The sequence below is a fragment of the Trachemys scripta genome, chromosome 21 (assembly GCF_013100865.1).
Source record: "Trachemys scripta elegans isolate TJP31775 chromosome 21, CAS_Tse_1.0, whole genome shotgun sequence".
Lineage (NCBI taxonomy): Eukaryota > Metazoa > Chordata > Testudines > Emydidae > Trachemys > Trachemys scripta.
This window is the reverse complement of record NC_048318.1, coordinates 11,238,494-11,260,289: the sequence shown is the minus strand read 5'-3', so window position 1 is coordinate 11,260,289 and position 21,796 is coordinate 11,238,494. Positions and strand designations below refer to the sequence as shown.

Genomic DNA, 21,796 nt, shown 5'->3' with positions numbered 1-21,796 from the left:
CCCAATTCCCAGCTCTGCTACAGACTCCACCACGTCATCTCTCCAGGCCTTAGTTCCCCATCTGTAAAAATGGGGGTAGCAGCCTGTCCTGTCTCCACCCTTTGTCTGGTGGATTCAAACTGCAATATCTTTGAGGCAGGGACTGTTTGTACAGTGCCAAGTACAACAGGCCCAGAATCTCAGCTGGGGCCTCTAAGCTGGAAGTATCTACAAGGAAATAGCACCTCAGGGAGGCAGGTGGGGGCCAGCGGAGGAGAGATGTGGGAACAGGAAGGGAACTGGCAAGGAGAAGGGACATTAGGCTGATAAGCAGGTCAAGCTGCTGCCTAGCACACAGCTATGGTCAGGCTAGAATGAGGATGCCTGCATTTGCTGTTCTAAGGGCTTATTCAGTAAAGAGACTGTCTCTGCAGAAAAACTCCCCCCTGCTCACACTTTGTCTTAAAGCTGCAATTCCAATTAATATTAATACAATTCCCTGTAATCTCTTGGAGAGCAATGAGGGGTGTTTGTTCCACTCTGCTTGCTGCGCCGAGCAAGCCCATCCCCAGCTCACTTGCATGGCCCAACATTCAGCCCTGGATCTGTCCTTCAAGCTCTAATTACCTGGAAAGAGCCATTCCTATTAAGTGTAATGCAGACAGCCATCTACATGCATTTGCATATGAGAGGGCTGTGTAAGTTTCCTCTTTCTGCCTGTGTAATCTCCCCAAACAAGCTTCCTGTACACTGTAAGGTGTCTGTATTCAGATACACACTATCCAGGACAATATGCACTAAGGTTCCTGCCATAGGAAACAGTGTAATGTATACCTCACCACCCCGATCAGTGCATCAAATCCTGTTTGTATCTTAGTGCCCAGCCAAAGAGCTTTTCATGTTGTGCTTTCCCACCTCCTCGCTAGCGAGGTGGTTTTTATTTCTAAGGGTGGTGTCTGGGTTCTGTGTAACTGGCAGTAAAGTCCCTTTTTGCTGGTCTCCGCCCCCACAGGAAATGAAGGAATCAATAGGAAACCCCACTTGCTGCCCACTATTGCTTTCCTGAGGATGCTTGTATGTCTTATTACTAATCATGTTTATTCAGAGTAGTGCCTCAGGACCAACTAAGCTCCAAGCCCCATTGTGCTAGGCACTGTACGAACACAGTAGTAGATGGTCCCTGTGCCAGACAGCTTCCAATCTAAACAGATGAGACAGGGCAGGGGAAAAGGGGGATAATGCACAGCCAGTGACCTATGTAACAGTGCAAATGTCATGTTAGTGCCACAGTTTCAGGGGGCAAGGATAGGGTTAGTTCAGAGGTGATGAGTGAAGAGGAAAGTGTGAAGGCAGAGGAGAGGTGGTGCAGAATGGGACAAGGCAGGGGAGAACAGGAGGGTTGAGTTGCCCACAATAAACAAGCAAGTCATTGATCTGTAACATCTTTGCTAGTATAGATATACAGACCCTGGCTCACATTCATCCCCATGGAAGTCAGTGTAGTTTTACCAGGGGTGTATTTGGTCCAGGGGGCTTTTCATTGGCATCTTGCAAGATCCAACACAGGTTTGTGGGAAGACTTGCACTGTGCAGCCAGATGGATAAATGGCTCATAATGGTGTTAAAAACTGAATTTACTTCCTGTCCTCCCCTGTCCTCTGGGACGAGCCCTATTACTCTTGTCCACTGTTGGGTAATGAGGCATTGAGGCTGTAATGGTCAATCTAAAATGTAACATGACAATGCATGATCTCACTTTCATGAGATAAAACATGAAAGTGACTTAACACAAAACAGGGCCACAAGTCAGGAGGTCTCCATTCTATTCCTAGCCCTGCCATTGCCTCCATGTGTGGCCCTAGGGCAAATCACAATTTGTGCCTCAGTTTCTCCAATTGTCTGTCTCGTCCACTGAAGTCGCAAACTCTTCAGGGTGCTCCCTTGCTATGTGTCTGAACAATGGGTGTCTGTAGCTTAGTGAGGCATTTGGGGGACTTGTGGGTGTCGGAGAAAAACAGGCCACTTATTTGGGAGCTTAACTTCAGGCCCCAGGTTTGAAAATGTTGGTGTGTGAGCATGTTCTCTATTACATCTAACAAAACCTATGTTCAAGACTTATTCCAATAACTTAATGAAGCCAGACTGGGATGATGCCTCTTAATGGTCATGGTACTCTTAGTTTCAGATTTATGCATTCTCTTGATTATAAAGTTAGTCTGACTGTCCATTTAAAAATCTCTTCCTACTGAAGAGTTCTGGATGTACTGTACACTGAACTTGGCTTTTCAATTGTACCAGATGGTGACTGGCTGTCATGACTGATGGCCCATGCAGGTTTCTCACCAGGACACTGGAATTAATTTCTGACATGGAATAACCCATGTGGTCACATCCTTCAACAGTACCTGGCTTTGCTGCAGCTTTATCATCTCGGCATTGTAGTCATGGAGGACTGATTGAGCCAAGGCTTTAGCATCCTCCTCGACGACATGTGAAATGACCTCTTGGAGAATAGCCTCATATTCCATCTCTTGGAGAGCCTCCCTGAGCTGAGCCGACAGAAGAAAACATTCTATTTACATCTGAAGTGATTAGACAGCACTTTTGCTTGGTAGGCTATGATAACTATGGGACAAGATATCCAGTCCAGCTGGTTACTGACCAGAAGTCACTGATGGCTGGTCAGTGGCCTCGATGACCCAAGCCATTTGTTCCAAGTCCAGTTAGGAATGGCCAGAAGTCTATGTGGCATGACCTGGCAGGCTCATGCAAGAGGTTAAGGACCAAATAGGCACCTCAGCATTAGAGGTGTTACCCCCCCAACAGAGTCCTGAGACATTAGTGAGGAAGTTTGCCTTGCCACTGGCAGTTATAGCTGTTCTTTAGATACTTGGAAGGCTTCATACTCCAGGGCTTTTAGTCCAGCATCCTCCACCAGCTCCAAAATCAAAACCTGTTTGTGCACGTGTGTGTATTTTTTTATTTTATATATAAAAATAAATGAGATGCATTTTACTCACAAATGCAGACAAGACCATCTGAACCACCTCAGTTACTATTCCATCTATGCTGTCAGAAATGGCAGCCCTGGTTAGGTAGTCATCAACAAAATCCTTCATGGCACTTCTGAAGACCTCAGCCAACAGATCTCTGAGAACTTCTGCAAAGAGCTCATCCAGTAACGAGTTGGGAAGATGCTTCAGAGCAGATGAGGACTCCCTTAAATGACGCCTGGTACAAGAGTGAAAAAACAAAGTTCTATCTTTCTGAACACACTGAGTTGACTGGTCATTGTTCAAAGGGGTGTTTGTATTCTCTTCAAACTGCTGCCACAGGCAGGAATGTCTAGGGGACTGAGAGCCAAGGTCTTTGGGTTCTGTTCCTGGCTTATGTGCCCATAATGCCTGAGGAACCCACACCCCTCCCCTTGGGTAGTTCTGTCTCCTTATCCTCAATCTTTGGCCTCTCTGCTGAGACTTGGTAATGAGGGTGTCAGTCAGTGCACACTGCTAAGGGCTCTTGTGAAATGGAGTGTGCGCACTAGATACTGGACTGAGACCTACCAAACTCATCTCATGCCAAAACCACTGACTAGTCAGATGGTAACTTTCAGTCCCTGCTGAGCTAGATTGAGCCAGTGACATTCATGAAAGTTAGTATGCCCAGAGCTGCCTTCCTCATTGCTGTGTTTCTACATGCCCTGATCCTGGAAGGAAACAAATGCTGCCTCCAAAAAAACAAGGGCTGTAGTGCAAATTCAATTCATGGAGGGATGCTGGGTTTCTGTGCACCATGCAGCACTGCCCATTTGCACATCCTCTTAGCTCCAGCCTTTTGAAACCACAGTGGGGAAGGAAATTTTATGCTCAAGTCTAGCATGTACTGTCTGTTCCACACGGACAAGGAGGAAGTCAGCAAGGAGAGGAAAATGACAAAGTGGGTGATTCAGTAGCACAACTTAATGATAATACTCAGCTCTTATCCATAGTTCTCAAAGTGCTTTACAAAAGGAGGTCAGTATCATTATCCCTATTTACAGGTGGGGAAACTGAGGCATAGAGAAGTGTGACTTGCCCATGGTTCCCAAGCAGGCCAATGGCAGAGACAGGAATAGAACCCAGGGCTCCTGAGTCCTAGACTAGCACCTTGCCCTCTAGGTGAGGGTCTATAGTTTTCACCCCAACAAAAAAAATCTAGAAACAAGTCAGTTTATTGGCCAAAGAAAACAGCCTTTCCTGCAATCTAGACTGTTCAGATTGCAAACTGTTCATGCCAAAAGATCATTGATTCTGTAATTTTCAAGAATACCTACTCATTCATTCTCAAAGCAAACAAGGAATGATTTTCATTACTCACTGGGATTTTTCTCCCTGTGATGATTTCCCATTGCTGGACTTCAGTGGCTGCTGCCTCTGATCCTATCAAATAGAAGAGCCAGATATGTCAGGTGTATTTCTGCATGCACAGAAACCCCCTGCAGGGCCAAAATAGGAAATGTTTAAAGACCCTCTTCTCTTGATGAAAAGCTGTGATCTAATGAACAGAGTTAGTCATTGCAGAGCCCCTTGTTCGCTATAATCTGTCACCAAAATAGCTGTAGAATCCACAATGGACCTGAGAAATCAAAGCCACCTCCTACAGCCAGCCACAAGGTAAAAATCACAGCCAGACCCTCATGACAAACCTATCCTAGAATCTGTCATCTTATGACAGGTTTCTGCATTGCAAAAACCCCACCTAGAAATTCAACCCTGTTGGCTACAACAAGGAATGAGCAAGAGGCATGGACGTCATGCACCTTGATAAACTCTGTGAAGGTCTCCAGGATCACATCTGGCACGAGCTCCTCCAACAGAAGCTGGGAGATAAAGGAGTCAACCAAGTTCCAGGCAAGCTGTGTGAGGTCTGAGGAATAGTGGCACTGGGCTACATGTTCCTAGAAGGCAGAGGAAAAGATTGCAGGAGAAAAAGTATTCAGGGTAATGACTAGTTAACTGAATGAAAACCAAGACCCAGATCCACCTCTGCCAATACCTTAGGGTATTAGGGGAGGAAATCTCCCTGGATATTCCATGTCTTCCCTGCACTTACATGTGGGGTTCCCCCTGGGAAAGACCATTCCTTTACCCCCACCCTGTCCCTGCTAGGCTCTGCAAAGTGTTAGGACCCTGAGCCTTTCCTGCTCCTCAACTATGTAGCCCCATTGAAACCACACTGCATGTACTCCTGAACTAGCCCCTGGCTCAGCAAGCCCTTTCACTGAGGGAGGAGGGCTCAGAAAGAGCAAGGTTTTGTGAAGAGGCAACAGCTAGGTTCTGTGCTTTTGCCCCCCATTTCCTGTGGAAGGGGAAGGATGTGTCAGCCTGCAGCCCCCTTCCAGCCCCTCCTTGTGCATGGCTCTCACACTTAATGGAGGGTTCCATGTAGCATTGGGACATTCCCCCTCAAATCTGGCATCAGGTAGCAGGACTGCCCAGGAAAGCCATGGAGCAAGCAGCAAGATGTCCTGGAAAGGGAGCAGGTATCTAGCCACTTCCCTTACTAGAACCTCTCCCTCATTTCCTCTCTGCTCATTTCTAACTGTGCAGAGCAGCTTCTGAACTGAATGCCTGGGAACAGTGTGGGGAACTCCTGTACTGAAAGCCAATTACCTGGCAGTGGAAAATGTAAATGGATGTATCCACTAGAGAGAGCTATTTTTCAACCTGCCTAGAGCATCTCATTCCAGACAGCAGCTCAGTCTTCAATATGCTATTTCCATTATAAACCTATTTTCAAGGTAACAGAGGCTTTTTAATTTACTCTAGGCTGAAGCTCAAAATTGCAGGCTTGTCAGCTGATAGAACACAGATCACTTATCACAGCAAAGGATGTGTCAACCTTCCTGGTGTCTGTCAACAAATCCTGACATGTAAATTAGGATTTCTCCTCAACACCATGCTTAAAAACGTGTCACTTTCAAATGACATCCATGCCAGTGTCTCCATTGCTGACTAATGCAGGTCTTGGCTGGCACTAGTATTTGGTAGCTCCCAAAAAGGTTGCCACAAACTTTATAATCCTGGATAGAGAAGGGGCTGGAAGCTCTCATGTCACAACAAGTCCACAATCTGATGACTTCAAGGTTGTCTTTATGCCAGGCATCATGGCCACATGGATAATATTAGGGCAAGAACTCTGATCTCTTCCAAAATGTGTAGTCCCTCAGTCACTGAGCTAAGGAAACTGTTAGCTATTGGCAGTACAGGGCATACAACAGCTGAACAGTTGAGTGCATGAAGTAGAAGGTAGTGTACATGCCCATGCCAGCTCATAATCATGTTATGGGGTTGATGGAGAGATTATTGGGTGAGGTTGTCTGACCTATGCAGGAATCAAGCTAGATGAGTGATTGCTGAGCTTCAAATCTATAATGTAACACAGCAGATCCTCATGCTAGTTAAGTAGCTGCCAAATGAGATAAAAGGTACAGTAACATTACTGGGGGTTAACTATACCAGCCATGTGACTCAAAATGTAAGTCTGTATTTAATGTGGTGGGGATAGACTGTTTTGGTTTGATTTTCAAAAATGCTGTGCTCCCTCTAATACTTTTCTGATCCAGTTTTAATACCACCTAGCTGCTACGTAGCACTTTTTGTGCTTAGATCTCAAAGTGCTTTATGAAGCAGTAAGTATCATCCCCATTTTACTGATGGGCAAGTCACCTGCCTGCTCTGTGTTTCCCTAAGGTCACCCAACAGGCCTGAGGCAGAGCTGGGACTAGAAGAGAAACACTATAATGGACCCTTATCTCAGACAGCCTGGCCCTTTTGCCAGTTTTAGGGATCAGAGGAGAAGGATTCATTTCAAGGTTGTGTTTAGGCTGCACACAACAAAAACTCAGTAAAAAAAATTGGCATGAAAGAATGTTTAGAACACTTCTAATTTTCAGAAGAAATGTTTCCATTCAGCCTTGTCAGTTTCACCTTCTGTTTTTTTGTTGAACTAACCAGTTTTAATGGTGCAAATGGAGGGATGTGCAAAGAGCCAGCCTCAAATCAGGGAGAGTAATCGAGAGGTCTTAAAGTGTGGGCCAGGGTGTGTAAATTCTGGAATTACATATACAGTTAACTTGGCACAAAGCTTTTCACCTGCATGTGTGTTTATGTTCTGGCTCTTGGAAACAGAATCATTAACAGTTATTAGCAAACAATGGGCTCATCTAACAAGGAGCTAAACCACTTGTTTAGCTACACTTGGGCAAACTCCTACTGTAGACATGCTGCACCAGTGCAAGGCATGACTTGTGCTAGTACAAGCATGTCACGCCTTTGGAATTTGATAAGAGTTTGGGCTGAAGCTGGTGCTGAAAGCAGGAAAAATACTAACATTGCCTTCCAAGCCAGGTACTGAAGGGGATTATTAAATTTAGGACCTGATTTTTAAAGGTTTAGACAGAGGGAGATTTTCCAAAATGGCTACGCACCTAACTTACTAAAAATCAATGGGAGTTGTATGCTTTTGAAAGCCTCACTAGGTTGCTTATCTTCATCTGTAGGCACCTAAATACAGTAACTCCCCACTTAAAGTTGTCCCCTTTAACATTGTTCATTGCTGATCAATTAGGGAATGTGCTCATTTAAAGTTGTGCAATGCTCCCTTCTAATGTTGTTTGGCAGCTGCCTGCTTGCAGGAAGAGCAGCCTGTTGCAGCTAGCTGGTGGGGCTTGGAACCAGGGTGGACCAGCAGCCCCCCTATTAGCTCCCCCTATCAGTTCCCCACTCCCCTAAGTTCCCTGTGCAGCAGCTGCCCAGCAGGTTACCAATTGCAGCTGTGTCCCTCCCACCACTGCCATGTGCTGCTCCTGCCCTCTGCCTTGGAGCAGCTCCCTGAGACTCCTGCTTGCTGTGCAGGGGTGGGAAGCAAGAAGTGGCTAATGTCAGGGTGTCCCCCTCTCCCCTGTACCCCACTTACCCCATCTGCCATAGAGCAGAGGGGATTCAACAGGCTCAGGACAGGAAGCTTGCTGTCAGGAGCAGCTGTGGTCTCAACAAGCTAGTCTAATTAACAAGGCAGTGTACTTAAAGGGGAAATGCACCTCACACACAGTGAGAGTGTCTGCGATGCGCTCCCCTCCCTCCATTCCTGCTGCCTTGTAGACTGAGTTAACCCTTGAGGGCTCAGCCAATTGCCAGTTCATCATTTAGCAGTAAGGCATTCCCTGGGAAATATCCCACCCTCTGACTCCTCCACCTCAACCAAGCTTCACAATCATCATCACTGTGTACCAGTATTAAATTGTTTGTTTAAAAAACTTACTGTGTGTATACAATATAGTCTAGTCTTGTCTGGTGAAAGATTCCCTGGAACCTAACCCCCTCATTTACATTAATTCTTATGGAGAAATTGGATTCACTTAACATCATTTTGCTTAAAGCTGCATTTTTCAGGATCATAACTACAACACTAAGTGAGGCGTTACTGTACCTTTCAACATCTAGCTAGTAGTGCCTGTCTGTTTCCAGTCAATTTCACCTGGGCTAGGTTACTTTTGATTTATGCCACCTCCCACTCCACTCTTTCAGCAGGTGAGTGGAGGGTCTTTGATGGAGGATACTGGGGAGGCAGTCAGTGATTGATAGGCAGGAGAGTGCTTTATTGTTCTGACAGAGCAGGAAGAGTAGGTGCTCTTTTTCTGTCTCTACTGTGGGGCACCAGGGAGGAGACAAAACAAAGAATATCAGCCCCATTGTGTTCAACTTCCTTTCCTTAGAAGGGCTGATTGTTCAAAGCTCATGGCCCATTTAAGATGTGGGTGCATGATCTAGCAGGCCAGTTCTGTAGCTGTTTATGCTACTTTAGCTCCTGTATTCCCCACCTTAAAGACAGAGGCCTGACTGAAGAGAGTCTCAGAGGGACTCTGAATAAGGAAGTGTGACAGACCACCTTCTGTTTCAAGGCATATGCCCCTAATCACAATTCCCCAGTAAAGAGTACTACAGCTGGAGCACCACTTCTACCAACAAAACAACAATTACCAACTGGTGGCCAGAGCTATGAAGGAACCTGCCCCATAGGGAGCGATTGGGATCATAAGCTACTTGGTCTGAAAGATGGAACACATGAAGTAGAAAGGTACAACAAAGTTAATCACAGTTCTTAGCCAGTTCCCCTTACCTCATAGGGGCAGCTTGGGCCATGGGTGTCTTCATACTGCATGGTACTGCTTCCCCAAATTTCTTCTTGCCTGTTGAGTATTTCAAAAAAGTGTTTTTGTATTATATTATCCACTGTATTCTTCCCTCTACATAGGATGCTGGTGTTGGGGTGGGGCACTAGAGAAAGGAAATTGAGTAAAAACCTTTCCTCCTTACTGTCTAACCTAGTCAGGTTCCCCACCCCCCTCCAAATAAAGTTACAAGACCCTGCAGAGGACTGGAGCACCTTCAATACCCCAATGGGAGAGAGCCCACTCATCTGAACCTCATGCAGCTACAATTGACTGTACAAGGGATGGTTTTCTTTATTCAACTAAATTTCCTGGGAGGAAGTGACAATCCAGGCTCATATTGCAGATCAGGGCAGGGATGGATTTTCAAAGGCACAAAGAGTAGGATGCCCTTTGTGCCTTGGGAAAACAGGTGGCTGTTATGGGCGGCTCTAGGAGCAGCTAACTTTTTTTGTAATTTTAAATCATTTATCTTTGGGTCTGTGTGGCAGTGTCAGCACACCTCATCTCCCAGCAGGGTGGATAGTTGGGGTGCTGACACCACACAGTTACAGGTCTACCAGACTGTCTTGGGCATCACCATGATGAGGTCCAATGGTCAGAGTCCCTACCACAACCCTCAGGTGCAGGGCAACATGGCCTAGCAGCTAGATCCAGGGGCCAACACCAGATCAGGTGGCAGCCAGGGTAGGGGGACCCAGGCCCACCTGATGCCACTGGGTCCCAACCCAGTGCCCTAACAATGGCACAGTAGTCCACCACTAGGTCAGTAGATAATCCAACCTCAACATGCTAACATTAGATGGGTGGGAGACACCACTCACTCACCCTCCCTGGGTCACTTCCTACCAGGCTCCTGAAGCTGCAGTCCACAGGGGTCTCCAGGCTCCTCAGCACAACCCTAGGACTTGAATAGCAACAGGTCTCTGGTCTAGATCTCAGGCTCTCCAGCTGCTGTACTATAGCCTCCACCAGCCATCCTTCCTCCTCAGTAGTCAGACCAGAGTGAGCTGAGCTGCTCTCCTTTTATACTAGCACAGCATTTGGAGCATGCCCAGCACGGTCTGAGGGGTGGGGCTTCCTCTGACTATAGTGGGGGATTAACCCTTTCCTGCCTAGTGCAGGGTATGCACACCCCGTCACAGCCGGTAACCTGCAAAGATCAAAATCCAGCCAACAATCAGAGGCCTGGATTCAGTGAGATGGGACAGCAATACTTCAATTTCATAATTCAGACAGTACAAATAGCTGTTGAAATCAGAGCGATTATTAAAGATATGATCCCTCCATTACAGCAGCTGGTGCTTTAAATGCACCTAGCTTTAGGTAACTATTAGTATGGATACAGATGGGAAGACTTTGAGGGGGGGCTATGGTGCAATTCTCTAATCAAAAGCTCTGAGGAGGGCTGAAGTGCTTGGTACTAATGGATAACTGAGTACTGAGGAAAGTGGGTGGATGCTGTATTTTATGAGAATTGAACAGATATGAGCTGTCTGGATGGTGGTCCATAAAGGGAGACTGGTGGGGTGATACCCTCTTTTTGACTGATGTGTAAAGGCAGTCTGATAGGTTTTTCGAAATTTCTGTTTGTATGGTGTTTTCTAATCTGCTATACAGCTCTCCTGTCCTGTAAGAATCTCTACATTGAGCAGAGGGCTCAACTAACCCAGCCCAAGTGAAATTGACTGGAAACAGACAGGCACTATGTGATAATGGCATCCTAAGCACCAAGGAAGTGAAATCCAAGGAACAGAGAAATGAAGGGATTTTTGTAATAGGTAGTGAACAGAAATGCTGCTTGAACAGTTGGGAGAAAAGGTCTCTAAATAGTCCTCCAGGCTGCAGTTTGCTGCTCCTCCCAGGAGACTGCCATCAAAACCAGACTTTATTTTTAAGTTAAAACTCTGTAAAAAGGGGTTTTCTGAGGGCACGAGGGGAACTTTCAGGCATGATTTACCTAACATTTTGCCACTGTCCTTGCTGACGGGTCTCAGAAAGCCCAGCTCGGCATCTGAGTTACACTGCGTTACTAGTAACCTGTAAAGATATGCCAGCTCCAACCTTGTCCAACTGCTGCCCCCATTTTGGCTGGGCACGGAAGATAGGTTCTAAAAACCCCTGCCCATTAGTCTAAGGGAACACATCAGCTAGAAAAAATTAATTGCTAAGCACATGTTAAGCACCTATCTGGTGGTCATCACTAGGGTATTTGCAGATGCAGGAAGTGGGGCAGTTATTCTGTTTCATGTAATGTTTAAATGTTAGCAGGCATCCAATCTGGAAAAATCATAAAATCACTAAAAGGGCCATAACTTGAAGAAACAGTCTAATTTTCACCAAAATCAGCCGAAATTTTTGAAATACAATTGACGATGCAACTATGTAATCAAAATAGTCCTGTTTTGGAAAGTGTGGGAAATATTTAGCCCCAAGGGATATGTTTTGTGCATTTTCCTGTCCTTGTTTGTCTTCAGTTAAAGCAGAAGTCTGTAGTCGCACGACAGTATGAGTTTGTTTGTACCATGTAATACATCAACATATCTGTCATTATTTGTAGAATGGACTGAATGGAGAAGTTTTTCTGTCTGCTATTTTATATTTTATGAATATTGGCTACTGTGCAATGATTCCTGCACCGGCAACTGATGTTAATACAACGTACACCAGGATGAAATATTTTCAGGATATGTTCCACTCTCTGAGCCAAGACTGGACTTATGTCGTGCATGACGAAGCAATCTACTGCAAAGCACAGTTGATTAAATGGAGGAATCGAACCGAATTTGACAGTGACCCCTTTGAGATGGGAGGCGTGCATCGTACAGTGAATTTCCTGGGTGACACAGGCAGTGTGATACAGGAAAGTGGGTTTGAAGACCTCCTGGTGGAAGCCAACATCTACGGTGCTTCATCATCTGCCATGCTGTAAGAGGAAAAGCACATAACCCTGGCATTAGAATCCACAACCCTATGAATGAAGCAATGAATTGCTTGAAATGGGTGGCACTTGGCAGTTCCATGAACAGTCGTTCTCCCAGAAAATGAGAAGAGACGCATCTTGGAGAAAGCTTGACCTTGCACTGAAGCATTTGAAGAGGTGGGCAAGGCACACAGAGAAAAGAGTGTGGAAGCACAGAATGCTCTGGCAGACTTCATGAACAGAACCCAATCACTCCCCCAGTGCATGGACACTTACGTTACCGAAGGGAAACACTACTGAGATAAATTTCTGCTCTGGGAAAACTAGGTAATGGATGTTGCCCAACTACTGCGGGATAACACTGCAGCACACAGAGATGATAACAAGTTCATGTAGTCTGAGACACTGGAAGAGAGGATTGCACTTGATTTCCTGTGTGGTCATGTGAATTATGCTAGATGGGGCTATGTAAAATGTAGCAGAAGCCAGACTTCTGGAGAAGGAGAAGCCAGATATATATAATGACCTACTTGATAGGGTGCAGTATGCCAGACTGCCAGACCCTTTACTGCTGTATGGCATGACATGGCCATGGAGCAATCTCTCAACAAGAACTATGGGAAGCATCAGCATCTTTGCACAGTGTGGTTGAGGCCATGTTGGTCCCAGGATATAACAGGTGGATGAGGTAATATCTTTTATTGAATCAACGTCTCTTGGTGAAAGAAAGACGCTTTTGAGCTACCCCGCTCTCTGGGTCTTAGTGATGTCTCTGTGGTACGAACTGAGCATGCCCACTCTCAGCAACCCGTCTCCTCTGGTCTCAGGGCTATAGGATGGTGGCATCCCTGTTCTCAGCTCCCTTACAATCAAAGTGCTCTTTGCCTGTAATATGGACCAAGTACACCCTTCCTCAGCTCCTCGCTGTCTCAGCATTGTGGACCAGACCCACAAAGGGGCATAGATGTAGCAACCTCACAATTGCCATGGCTTCTAGATGCCTAGAAAATTATTGAAACAACAATGGGATTCCCAGTGCCTCAGTTAGGTGCTTGGGCTCTGTCTTGGAAGAAGGGGCAGAGACAGGTACCAAAAAATGGGATAAACAAAAACAATAAGGACAGGCACAAAACTGCCTAAGTTAGCCACTGGGAGATGCTGAGAAAAGGGGTGGTGCTAAGCCCTGACCCTTTTAGGAAGTTTGGGACCTAGATCTACTTGCAATCTGCAGCCAGGAATCCCTCCTGGAGTAAGCTGACTTAGGTGCATGAACCATTTTGTGTGAGATTGATATATACCTGCCTAAGACCCCAAAAACAGATGTGAGCAGGAGGAGGCGGCACGGGACTTCTGTGTAGCTTTTAGTGCAATGCTGAGGGTCCTTATCTGTGCTGTGGGGGACCCTGCTGCAAATCCCCCCGTGCCTGTGCTAAGAAGAGATGTGGACAGGGGGCAAATGCAGGTCTGGTGAGCCCCGCGCTCGGGGCGTCCTTAGCCCGCTGACTGCCGGCTGCTGGGAGGGGCCGACGGGACGGATCGCTTGATAATTGGCCTCTTTGAAGCAGCCGGCATTGGCCGCTGTGGGAAGACAGGACAGTGGGCTAGCTGGGCCATTGGTCTGATGCAATCTGCCCGTTCCCGTTCTTAACTCTCCCCTCCGCCTGATGAGCGCGAGGGATTTGCAAAGAGCTCACCTACCGCCCGGCTGAGTGCCCTAATCATTGGGCCCTGGGCTACAGTGATGGGAGCGCCCTCAGTTGAAGCTGTTACACTTTAATTAAAGGCCCCTGGCCCCAGTTAACGCTGTGGCTCCCTCTCTGATCCCGTGGTTAGGCTTCACAGAGGGCCTGTGAGGATGGCGCGTTCAAATCCCCTTTCTCCCAGGTGGGCGGGGGGGGTTGAAGCAGGCTCTCCTGCAGCCTATGTTCTGTGGTTCCGCGGCTCTAGCGCTGGGGGTCTCGTGATCCCTTCCTCTTGCTCGTGAAGCTGTTCAACTTTAATGAACTATTATTTGGGTCAAAAAGCCCAGCACCTTCTTGTGTAGCCTAGTGGGTAGGCTATGGGGCTGGCTTGTGGCCGCTGTGGGTTTGAATCCCCTCTTTGCCCGTTGCAAGGGCCTCAGCAGCAGTTCTGGGGTGGACAGGCCCCTTGCTTTTTGCCCGTAGAAGGCGTTCCACGTTAATTAACTATTGTTTGGGCAAAGCCGGAGCCCTCGTTCCTTCCCTGGTCCAGTGGTTGGGCCGTGTGTGTGGGATGCGTGTGCTGTGGGTTCAATTCCCCCTGCTAATGCTAAAAAGGCCTTGAGGTGAGGCCCTAAGGCAGGCCTGGTGAGTGTTCCCTGCTTTTTCGGGTACTGCCCTCGGAGGGGGGGGGTGGGCGCGGCTACCCTCTTGCTTGTGGAAGCTGTTCCACTTTAATTAAAGGGTTGCTCGAGCCAAAGCTGCCAGGCTTCCCTCTGTAGGCTGATGGTTAGAGTGCGTGTTTGGGGTGGAGGGAGGTGTGAGTTCAAATCTCTCCTGGTGCGTGTGCGCTCGTCTTTCCCGGGTAGCCTCAGGGGTGCCTATCTTCTTGCTTGTCCAAGCTGTTTCACTTTAATTAAATGGTATTTGGGCCTCGCTCTGCCCCAGTACCCTCTGTAGGCTGATGGTCACGCTATTTGCCTGGGGTGCCAGAAACGTGGGTTTGAATCTCTCCTGGGGCACGTCCCCTGACTTTTCCCTAATGGCGAGGGGGTGGCCTGCCTCCTTCTTGCCTCTTGAAGCTGTTTCACTTTAGTTAAATGTGCTCTGGGCCAGCCTCACGGCAACCCTCACTCTCTTGTCCAGTGGTTAGGATACTCGCCTGGGTTGTGGGAGATCCTGGTTCAAATCCCCCAGCTGCTTGTTCAGCAGGGATTTGCACAGGGATTTCCTGCCTCCTAGGCGACCGTCCTTTAGGGTGGGCCATCCTTGTCCGAACCCCCTCTCTTTCTCAAGAGGCCATTGTCTTCTTGGGCCGGAGAGGGGATTCGGACAGGGATCGCTCACCAGTGACTCTCCCCAGGAGGTGGCGGCCCCCAGTTCACACCCCTCAAAAGAGCAGGGGAGTGCCCTGGGGTCTGCCACAACCTGGGCGTGTATCCTGATCATGGTGGACAAGAGAGAGAGAGGGGGTTTTACTGCTCAGCAGCAAAGCCTCTTTAATTAAAAGAGCAAGAGGCCCTGTGACAGGCCTCTTGCTGAGCTAGGAGGGGTCTCCTCTCACACCCCACAGGCCCTCCTGTCCCACAGAGCGGGGAGTTGAACCAGGGTCACTCACAATCCAAGCAAGCACCCTAACCCCCGTACCATAGAGGGACATGAGAGCTTACTTTGCTCCGGTTAATATATAGTTAAAGTGGAACACTTGAGTGGTAAGAGATTGAGGCACCCATCCCATCTCAGGGAAGGGATTTGAACCTGGGTTGCCCACTATCAAAGCAAGCACTCTAACCCCCTTCCCGTATAGGGTCTTGATATCTTTTTTTTGCCCGGGTTAATCTATAGTTAAAGTGTAACACTTGAGCAGCAAGAGATCAAGGGGCTAACCCCTCTCAGCAAAGAGGAAGGGGAGTTTGAACTTGCAACTTACTAGCTTGGAGGCAAGTATCCAAACCACAGGACTACCAACAGAGTCACAGAGACTAACTGGCCCAATTCTCATGTAATATTTACAGAAAGTGGCCCACCTTCAACACAAAAGAGAGAGGGAGCCATCAGATCAGAATACCTCAGCACTTTGAACATTCACTTAAGAGGTAAGAGGTCCTTTCTAATGAAGAAGAAAGGGGATTTAAACCAGACCCACTAGACACCTGGGCAAGTATCGAATACCCTGGACTACAGAGGGGTTTTCATGTTCTGTGTTGTCCAATTATCATTTGATGAAAGTGGAACAGCTTCAAGAATGTATGAAGGGCAACCAACATCTGAATATCCCTTAGTTCAGTGATTGGAGCACTACCTGATACAAGAAACAGCCCTATTCAAATCCCTTCTCGTGAGCTATAATGGAAGAATTGACCCCAAGTCTACCACATCCCCCATACGTTATCTAACCACTGGGCTAATAGATATGCATGAGGCCTCTTCTCCAGCCACACAAATCCTCTTCAAATCCCTTTTCCACATCAGGAAGGGAGAGGAAACTGATCAAGGCAGTCCCATACCCGGGTGAGTATCCTAACCTTGGATTAACCCCTAGGAGCCCCAGTCATGGCCCGGGACCCCATTGTGTTAGCTGCTGTACAAACAGAGAACAAAATGACAGCTCTTCCCACCAAGAGCTTATAGACTTACTTTAAGACAAGAAAGAACAGATTGGGATAGACAGAGCAGGGAGCACAAAGGGAAAAGAGAGACAACATTAGTCAGCATGATGGGCAGTGGCCTCCAACCTAATCACGATCAGTTTTACGTAGGCATTGTGGCAGAGCTCATTGCCAGATCTGCTTTATTTTTTGTACCATATATACTTGTTCATTAGCCAGTTTGTTTATAAGCCGACCCGCCAAGATGGATAGGTAAAAATAGCAAAAATTGTATGACCCTTTCATAAGCCGACTATATTTCAATATGTAATATAACATACACAATGTACTGCTTACCTTGCTCTGAAGGTCTGAGGCATTTCTATGGCATAACCTCTAGGGATTTAAAAGTTAAATCACTTGAAACAGCAAAATGTAAATAGATGTAAAGTGAGAACAGAGGGATAGAAAAAGCTGAGGTACAGAGGTTAGGTGACTTGGCCAAGGTCACACAGTAAATCAGTAGCTGTAGTAAGAAGAGACTCCATGTCTCCTGCTTTAACTATTAGACAACACTGTCTCCAGCTTGCAGTAGCTTGTGCTGCAGCAAAAACAGAAATATTCCAAACAGCCTCGTGTTAAATTATAGCACAAAAGGAAGACAATACGTAAGGAAAAAGCAAAAGAATGAGACTGAGGCTGTATGTCAAGACAATACGCACCGTTTGTCGATTTGTGTCTGAACATAACCTGGATCATTTGACTTATTTGAACAGCTCGTAAAACAGTGCTCCTCATTTCACATATATCTGATACCATTTTCTTTGGCGTGTACACACCTGAAGATCGAATGTTTGTGCCTCTTCCAGTTGCTACGCTGATTGTTTGCTGTAACTAAGGAGAGATGGCTTGGGTTGTTATTAAGAATGGAATGTCAAACACCTTACCAGGAGTTGACCTGACTTTGAAACATACAATGTATTTTCAGTAATCTACATTTTGTGTCATGCCCCTCACTGTCCTCATAAACAGACACGATCAAGATTAAAATCGACGTGCATTTTGGGTCTGATTCATCATCATCATCATCATCATCACCACTCCAGTTTTATGCCAGTGCAAGTCCTCTGAAATCAACTTGGGTACTTAAGCGTAGGTCCCTTAAATGCATATTTCGGCACCTAGCTAAAAAGCGGCCTGATTTTTCAGATGTGCTAAGCCTTCACAGGATCCAGGGACTTCAGTTACCTCAGCACCTTTGAAGGGAAGACCACATGTTCTTAATTGCCTAACTGTAAGAGGAAGCATGGTCTAGTACAGTGGTTCTCAACCACGGGTCCGGGGCCCCCTAGGGGGCCATGAGCAGATTTCAGGGAGACTGCCAAGCAGGGCCAGCAGTAGATTTGCTGGGGCCCAGGGCAGAAAGCTGAAGCCCCACTGCATGGGCTGAAGCCTGGGGCCCCAAGCCCCTCCCAGGGTTGAAACCAAAGCCTGATAGGGCACCGGCCCCGCACTGGGCTCTAAAGGGTTAATAAAGCCCTAGAGCATCTGCACAGGAGGCAGCCAATCAGAGAAGGGCTGAAGGGAGCAGCCAATCAGGGCTAAGCAGGCCCATATAAAAAGAGAGCTGCAAGGCAGAGGATGGTTTGTTACTGGGTGCTCCTGGAGGAAGGAGTGTCTCTGGAGGATGAGAATTGCCAGCACCCTGGATGGTACAGCACTACTAGCAGGGACTGGGGGTGTGAATGACAACTCCTGGCTGGATGCTGAGGTTTGCAGACTGAGGCCCTGAGGTAAGGGAAGTAGCTGAACAGCAGACCCCAGATCCCCTGGAAGTGGGGAGCACAGCCAGAGAGCTGTGTTACAGAAGAGGATACTGTGGTCCTTAGAGAGACATGGCTCCTAGAGCAGAAGTGATGGTGGTGAGGCACCACCCTTGGAGGGTGCACTGGTGAACAGAGCTAATCCCCAGGACAGCCAGCAGGAGGTGCCACAGTGGTGAGTGAACCCTGTTACAGTAACTAAAATTTAGATTTGTGGGGACTGTGTGATGTGGGCCCCCAGGCATTTGCCCTGCTTGCTACTCCCTAATGCTTGCCCTGACAGAAAAACAGTTGTGGCATAGGTGGGCTGTAGTCTTTTTATAGCATAGGGGGTGGGAGCTCAGAAAAAAAAGGTTGAGAACCCCTGGTCTAGTAGACAGGGCACTGGAGGAAAAGTCCAGGAGACACACATTCTACTCCCTGCTCTCTCAATCACCTGCTGTGTGAGGGTGGGCTAAGTCACTCCACCTGTCTGTGTCTCTGTTCTCCTGCACTCTGTGAATTTAAAGTGTAAGCTAGTCAAGGGAGAGACTCTCTTGCAATATGTACTAATTGCTTAGCACAGTGGGGCCCCAACTTTAGTAGAGCCACTAGATGCAACTGTGTGTGCAGGGAACTAATGGAGTCAAAGGGTTAATTTTAGCACTCAAGTTTGGAAACTTTGGCTTTGTTTGTTCTTTTCACCATTTGCCCCATCTGTTCCTCCTTTGCCCTTGACTCTATTTGGACTGGTCAGTCACTTTCCATTTCACATATGGTAGCATGTAGCATGCAGGCAGTGCATGTGTCGCTACACATGATGGTGAAATCAGGCTGTGTCCACACTTGTCACTGTGGTGTGTCACTACATCAGGCAGTGAAAGGCTCCAGTTCACTGCTGCCAGAGCCTTTCACCACTGCCAGACCCCCTCATTGTGGTAAGGAAAGACTCTGGCAACTGGGAGGCAGCAGGACTCCACATGCTAAAAGTAGCAGTGTAGATGTGGAAGGCACTGCATGGATGCATAGAGATCTGTGTAGGGTATATATTCTGGGGGTTCAGGAGTGTAGGGCACTCTACTCTCCTAAACCATACCTCACTGTCTTCACTGCTATCTATACCCATGTGAGTTAGACATGCAATGTCTGTACTCTACACACCACCATAAGTGTAGCTGTATCTTTATACATATCATGCCATTTTTACAGGGGGAATAAAGTCCTATATCAACTTGCCATGAAAGAGATTCAAGTCCCTTAAATAAAAAGAAATGGGAGGGGGGGACCCCCAAGCTACAATTGACTTAATAATTCTGTATTACACTACAGTTTACACTTAATGTATATTTGGGGGGGGGGTTAGTTGTATTTTGGTTAACTTAATATTAGTAAATCCACCAACATCCTGGAGTCTATGAGCTCTTTGCCAGCAGAGAGAATAGGATTAGGCTCCAAAATCTGGAAACAGACTCAAGCCCAATATAGGTCCTTGATCTTCATCATTATACATTTCCTATTCCTGTGGCTGCAGCAATATCCTTTATGGTGTCATGGTAAGGGATGCGCTTCGGTTTGCTTTTTCAATAGCATCAGCAACAATCTCCATCCTCTCTCAAACTCCACTGTAATTCATATTTTCTCTTAATAAAACAAGGAAGCTTTCAAAACAGCATAGCTTTCAAGTCCTTCAAAAGTGCAATATAATTTTGCTTTATGAAGATATATAAATTTCTTATTCCTTATATTAAATAAACTCAATTTTTCTATAATTGACAAAACATTTGAACATGATAGGAGCAATTCTCGATACCTGTTAATTGATTTAAATTCAGATTTGCAAAGCCTGGACTTTCCAAGCACTCCAACATGTGTTGCTCATAAAACAAGCTGCAAGAGTTTTAATCCTTCCTAAGTGACACTGAGCATCAGCAATTTTGCATACCAACTAACATTTCAAAGCCATTAACCTATTTGGAGAGAAACAAACAGCTACCAGTTGTTCCCAGTCCTGTTTTATTAATGAGGTCACTTTTAATGGGCTTTTTTTATTGTGCATGTTTGACTGGCAGTTGTTGAGTTTAGGCAGTATTTTCTTTGGGACTAGTCCAGCACCCGTTGAAGTCAATGGTAAAATGTCCATTAACTTTAATGGTTCAGGATCAGGGCCTTTGTTAGTAATGTAGTTTTATTTCCTGTTGAGAGATGACTAGCACATTTGGGTTCTTGAAAATAAATCAACAGGGTAACTTAGCAACTTCCAGCAATTGGAAAGAAACAACCCCTGTGGGCAGGTTACTCAATTTTCTACTGCATGCATTTCCAAGCCTTCTTTCTGGTGTGTAGTTATGGGCATAACATGCTAGATCAGTGGGTCTCATACTTTTGTACTGGCAACCCCTTTCACAAGGCAAGCCCCTGAGTGCAACCCCCTAATAAATTAAACACACTTTTTTATATATTTAACACATTATAAATGCTGGAGGCAAGTGGGGTTTGGGGTGGAGGTTGACAGCTTGTGACCCCTATAATAACCTTGTGACCCCCTGAGGGGTCTTGACCCCCAGTTTGAAAACCCCCGTGCTAGATGGATCACTGCTTTGATTTGCTACATTTTCTGTCCTCATACCAGCATAGTTTATCAGATGTTTAACAAATAACCTTCAGAGCAACATTATGCAAGGTGAATAGTCATTAGAGACAGACAATAACCAGAACCCTCCAACTGAACACCCAGTAACCTCCTTTAGGAAAGGGTAGGGTGGTGAGCTGCTAAAAATGCAGACTAGATATGTTGTGGCACAGGCCCAATATTTTATTTAGCAAAATATATACATCTAACCAGTTTGTTCTGTGTTTAGGAGTGTTCTACTGACCTTTCTGAAGGTCAGGGGAATATTTCCCAGATGACCAGATGTTCTCTTCTCCTTCAGTCCACACCTCTTGTCTCTATCTTAGGGTTTTTCTATAGCATACACTTCCATGGAAGTGTAAGAACTCAAAGTCCCCAGAATGGGTCTTGTTTTGTTTGTTTTCAACAGACTGGCTTTTCTCCCTTCTATAGCTTAGAAATGCCAATTATCAAATACTTCCAGGCAGAGAGCTCATTAACTGATTCTGGCCCAAATGAGTAGTTAAACTCTGGAATACCCTTCCAAGGGAGATTGTGCAATGCCCACCAATGGAGATTTTTAAGTAGAGGTTACACACACATCCTCTAGGTTTACTTGGTTCTGGGTGCCAGGGGCTAGACTTGATGACCTGTGGGGACCCCTTCCAGCCCTACAGTTCTGATTCGAATACCGCCTTAGACTAGTAAACATACCTCCTTTTGTAATCTTGTTAGTGACCTCACGATTTGCACCATCGCTGCAAGGCTGAGATGCAGTGATAAAAGGGGTCATTTTACTAATCTAGTCCTGCCTTCTGGGGGCTGCCTGCTCTGCTAGCACCTTTTAAGCTGCATAAAGGTGCCAAGCTTCCCCCACCCCCGTAACGCATCTGAAAATTGCACGCAGGACACCTGCGCCGCGCCCGTGCATTTGATTAGTAGGGCACGGGGACCTGCAGAGCCCCCACGCGCTCATCACCATCCTGGCCCCGCCCCCCCGGATCGC

At 46.6% G+C, this 21,796-nt stretch overlaps 1 protein-coding gene across 4 annotated transcripts in view; it reads right to left on the bottom strand.

Annotated features, from left to right (window-relative positions):
* LOC117868479 overlaps positions 1–21,765 on the bottom strand; it is a 37,629-nt gene extending 15,864 nt beyond the window's left edge. For 2 of the 4 annotated variants that reach the window (XM_034754429.1, XM_034754431.1), the window contains exons 1-7: positions 21,505–21,765; positions 17,220–17,274; positions 9,139–9,208; positions 4,778–4,915; positions 4,336–4,397; positions 3,000–3,210; positions 2,385–2,528 (exon numbers count right to left, since the gene is read on the bottom strand). In XM_034754429.1, coding sequence (XP_034610320.1) covers positions 2,385–2,528; positions 3,000–3,210; positions 4,336–4,397; positions 4,778–4,915; positions 9,139–9,208; positions 17,220–17,274; positions 21,505–21,583 — 759 coding nt within the window. In that variant the 5' untranslated portion in view covers positions 21,584–21,765. The other 2 variants (XM_034754432.1, XM_034754433.1) reach the window with 2 other exon arrangements.
* Positions 21,766–21,796: the final 31 nt, after the last annotated feature.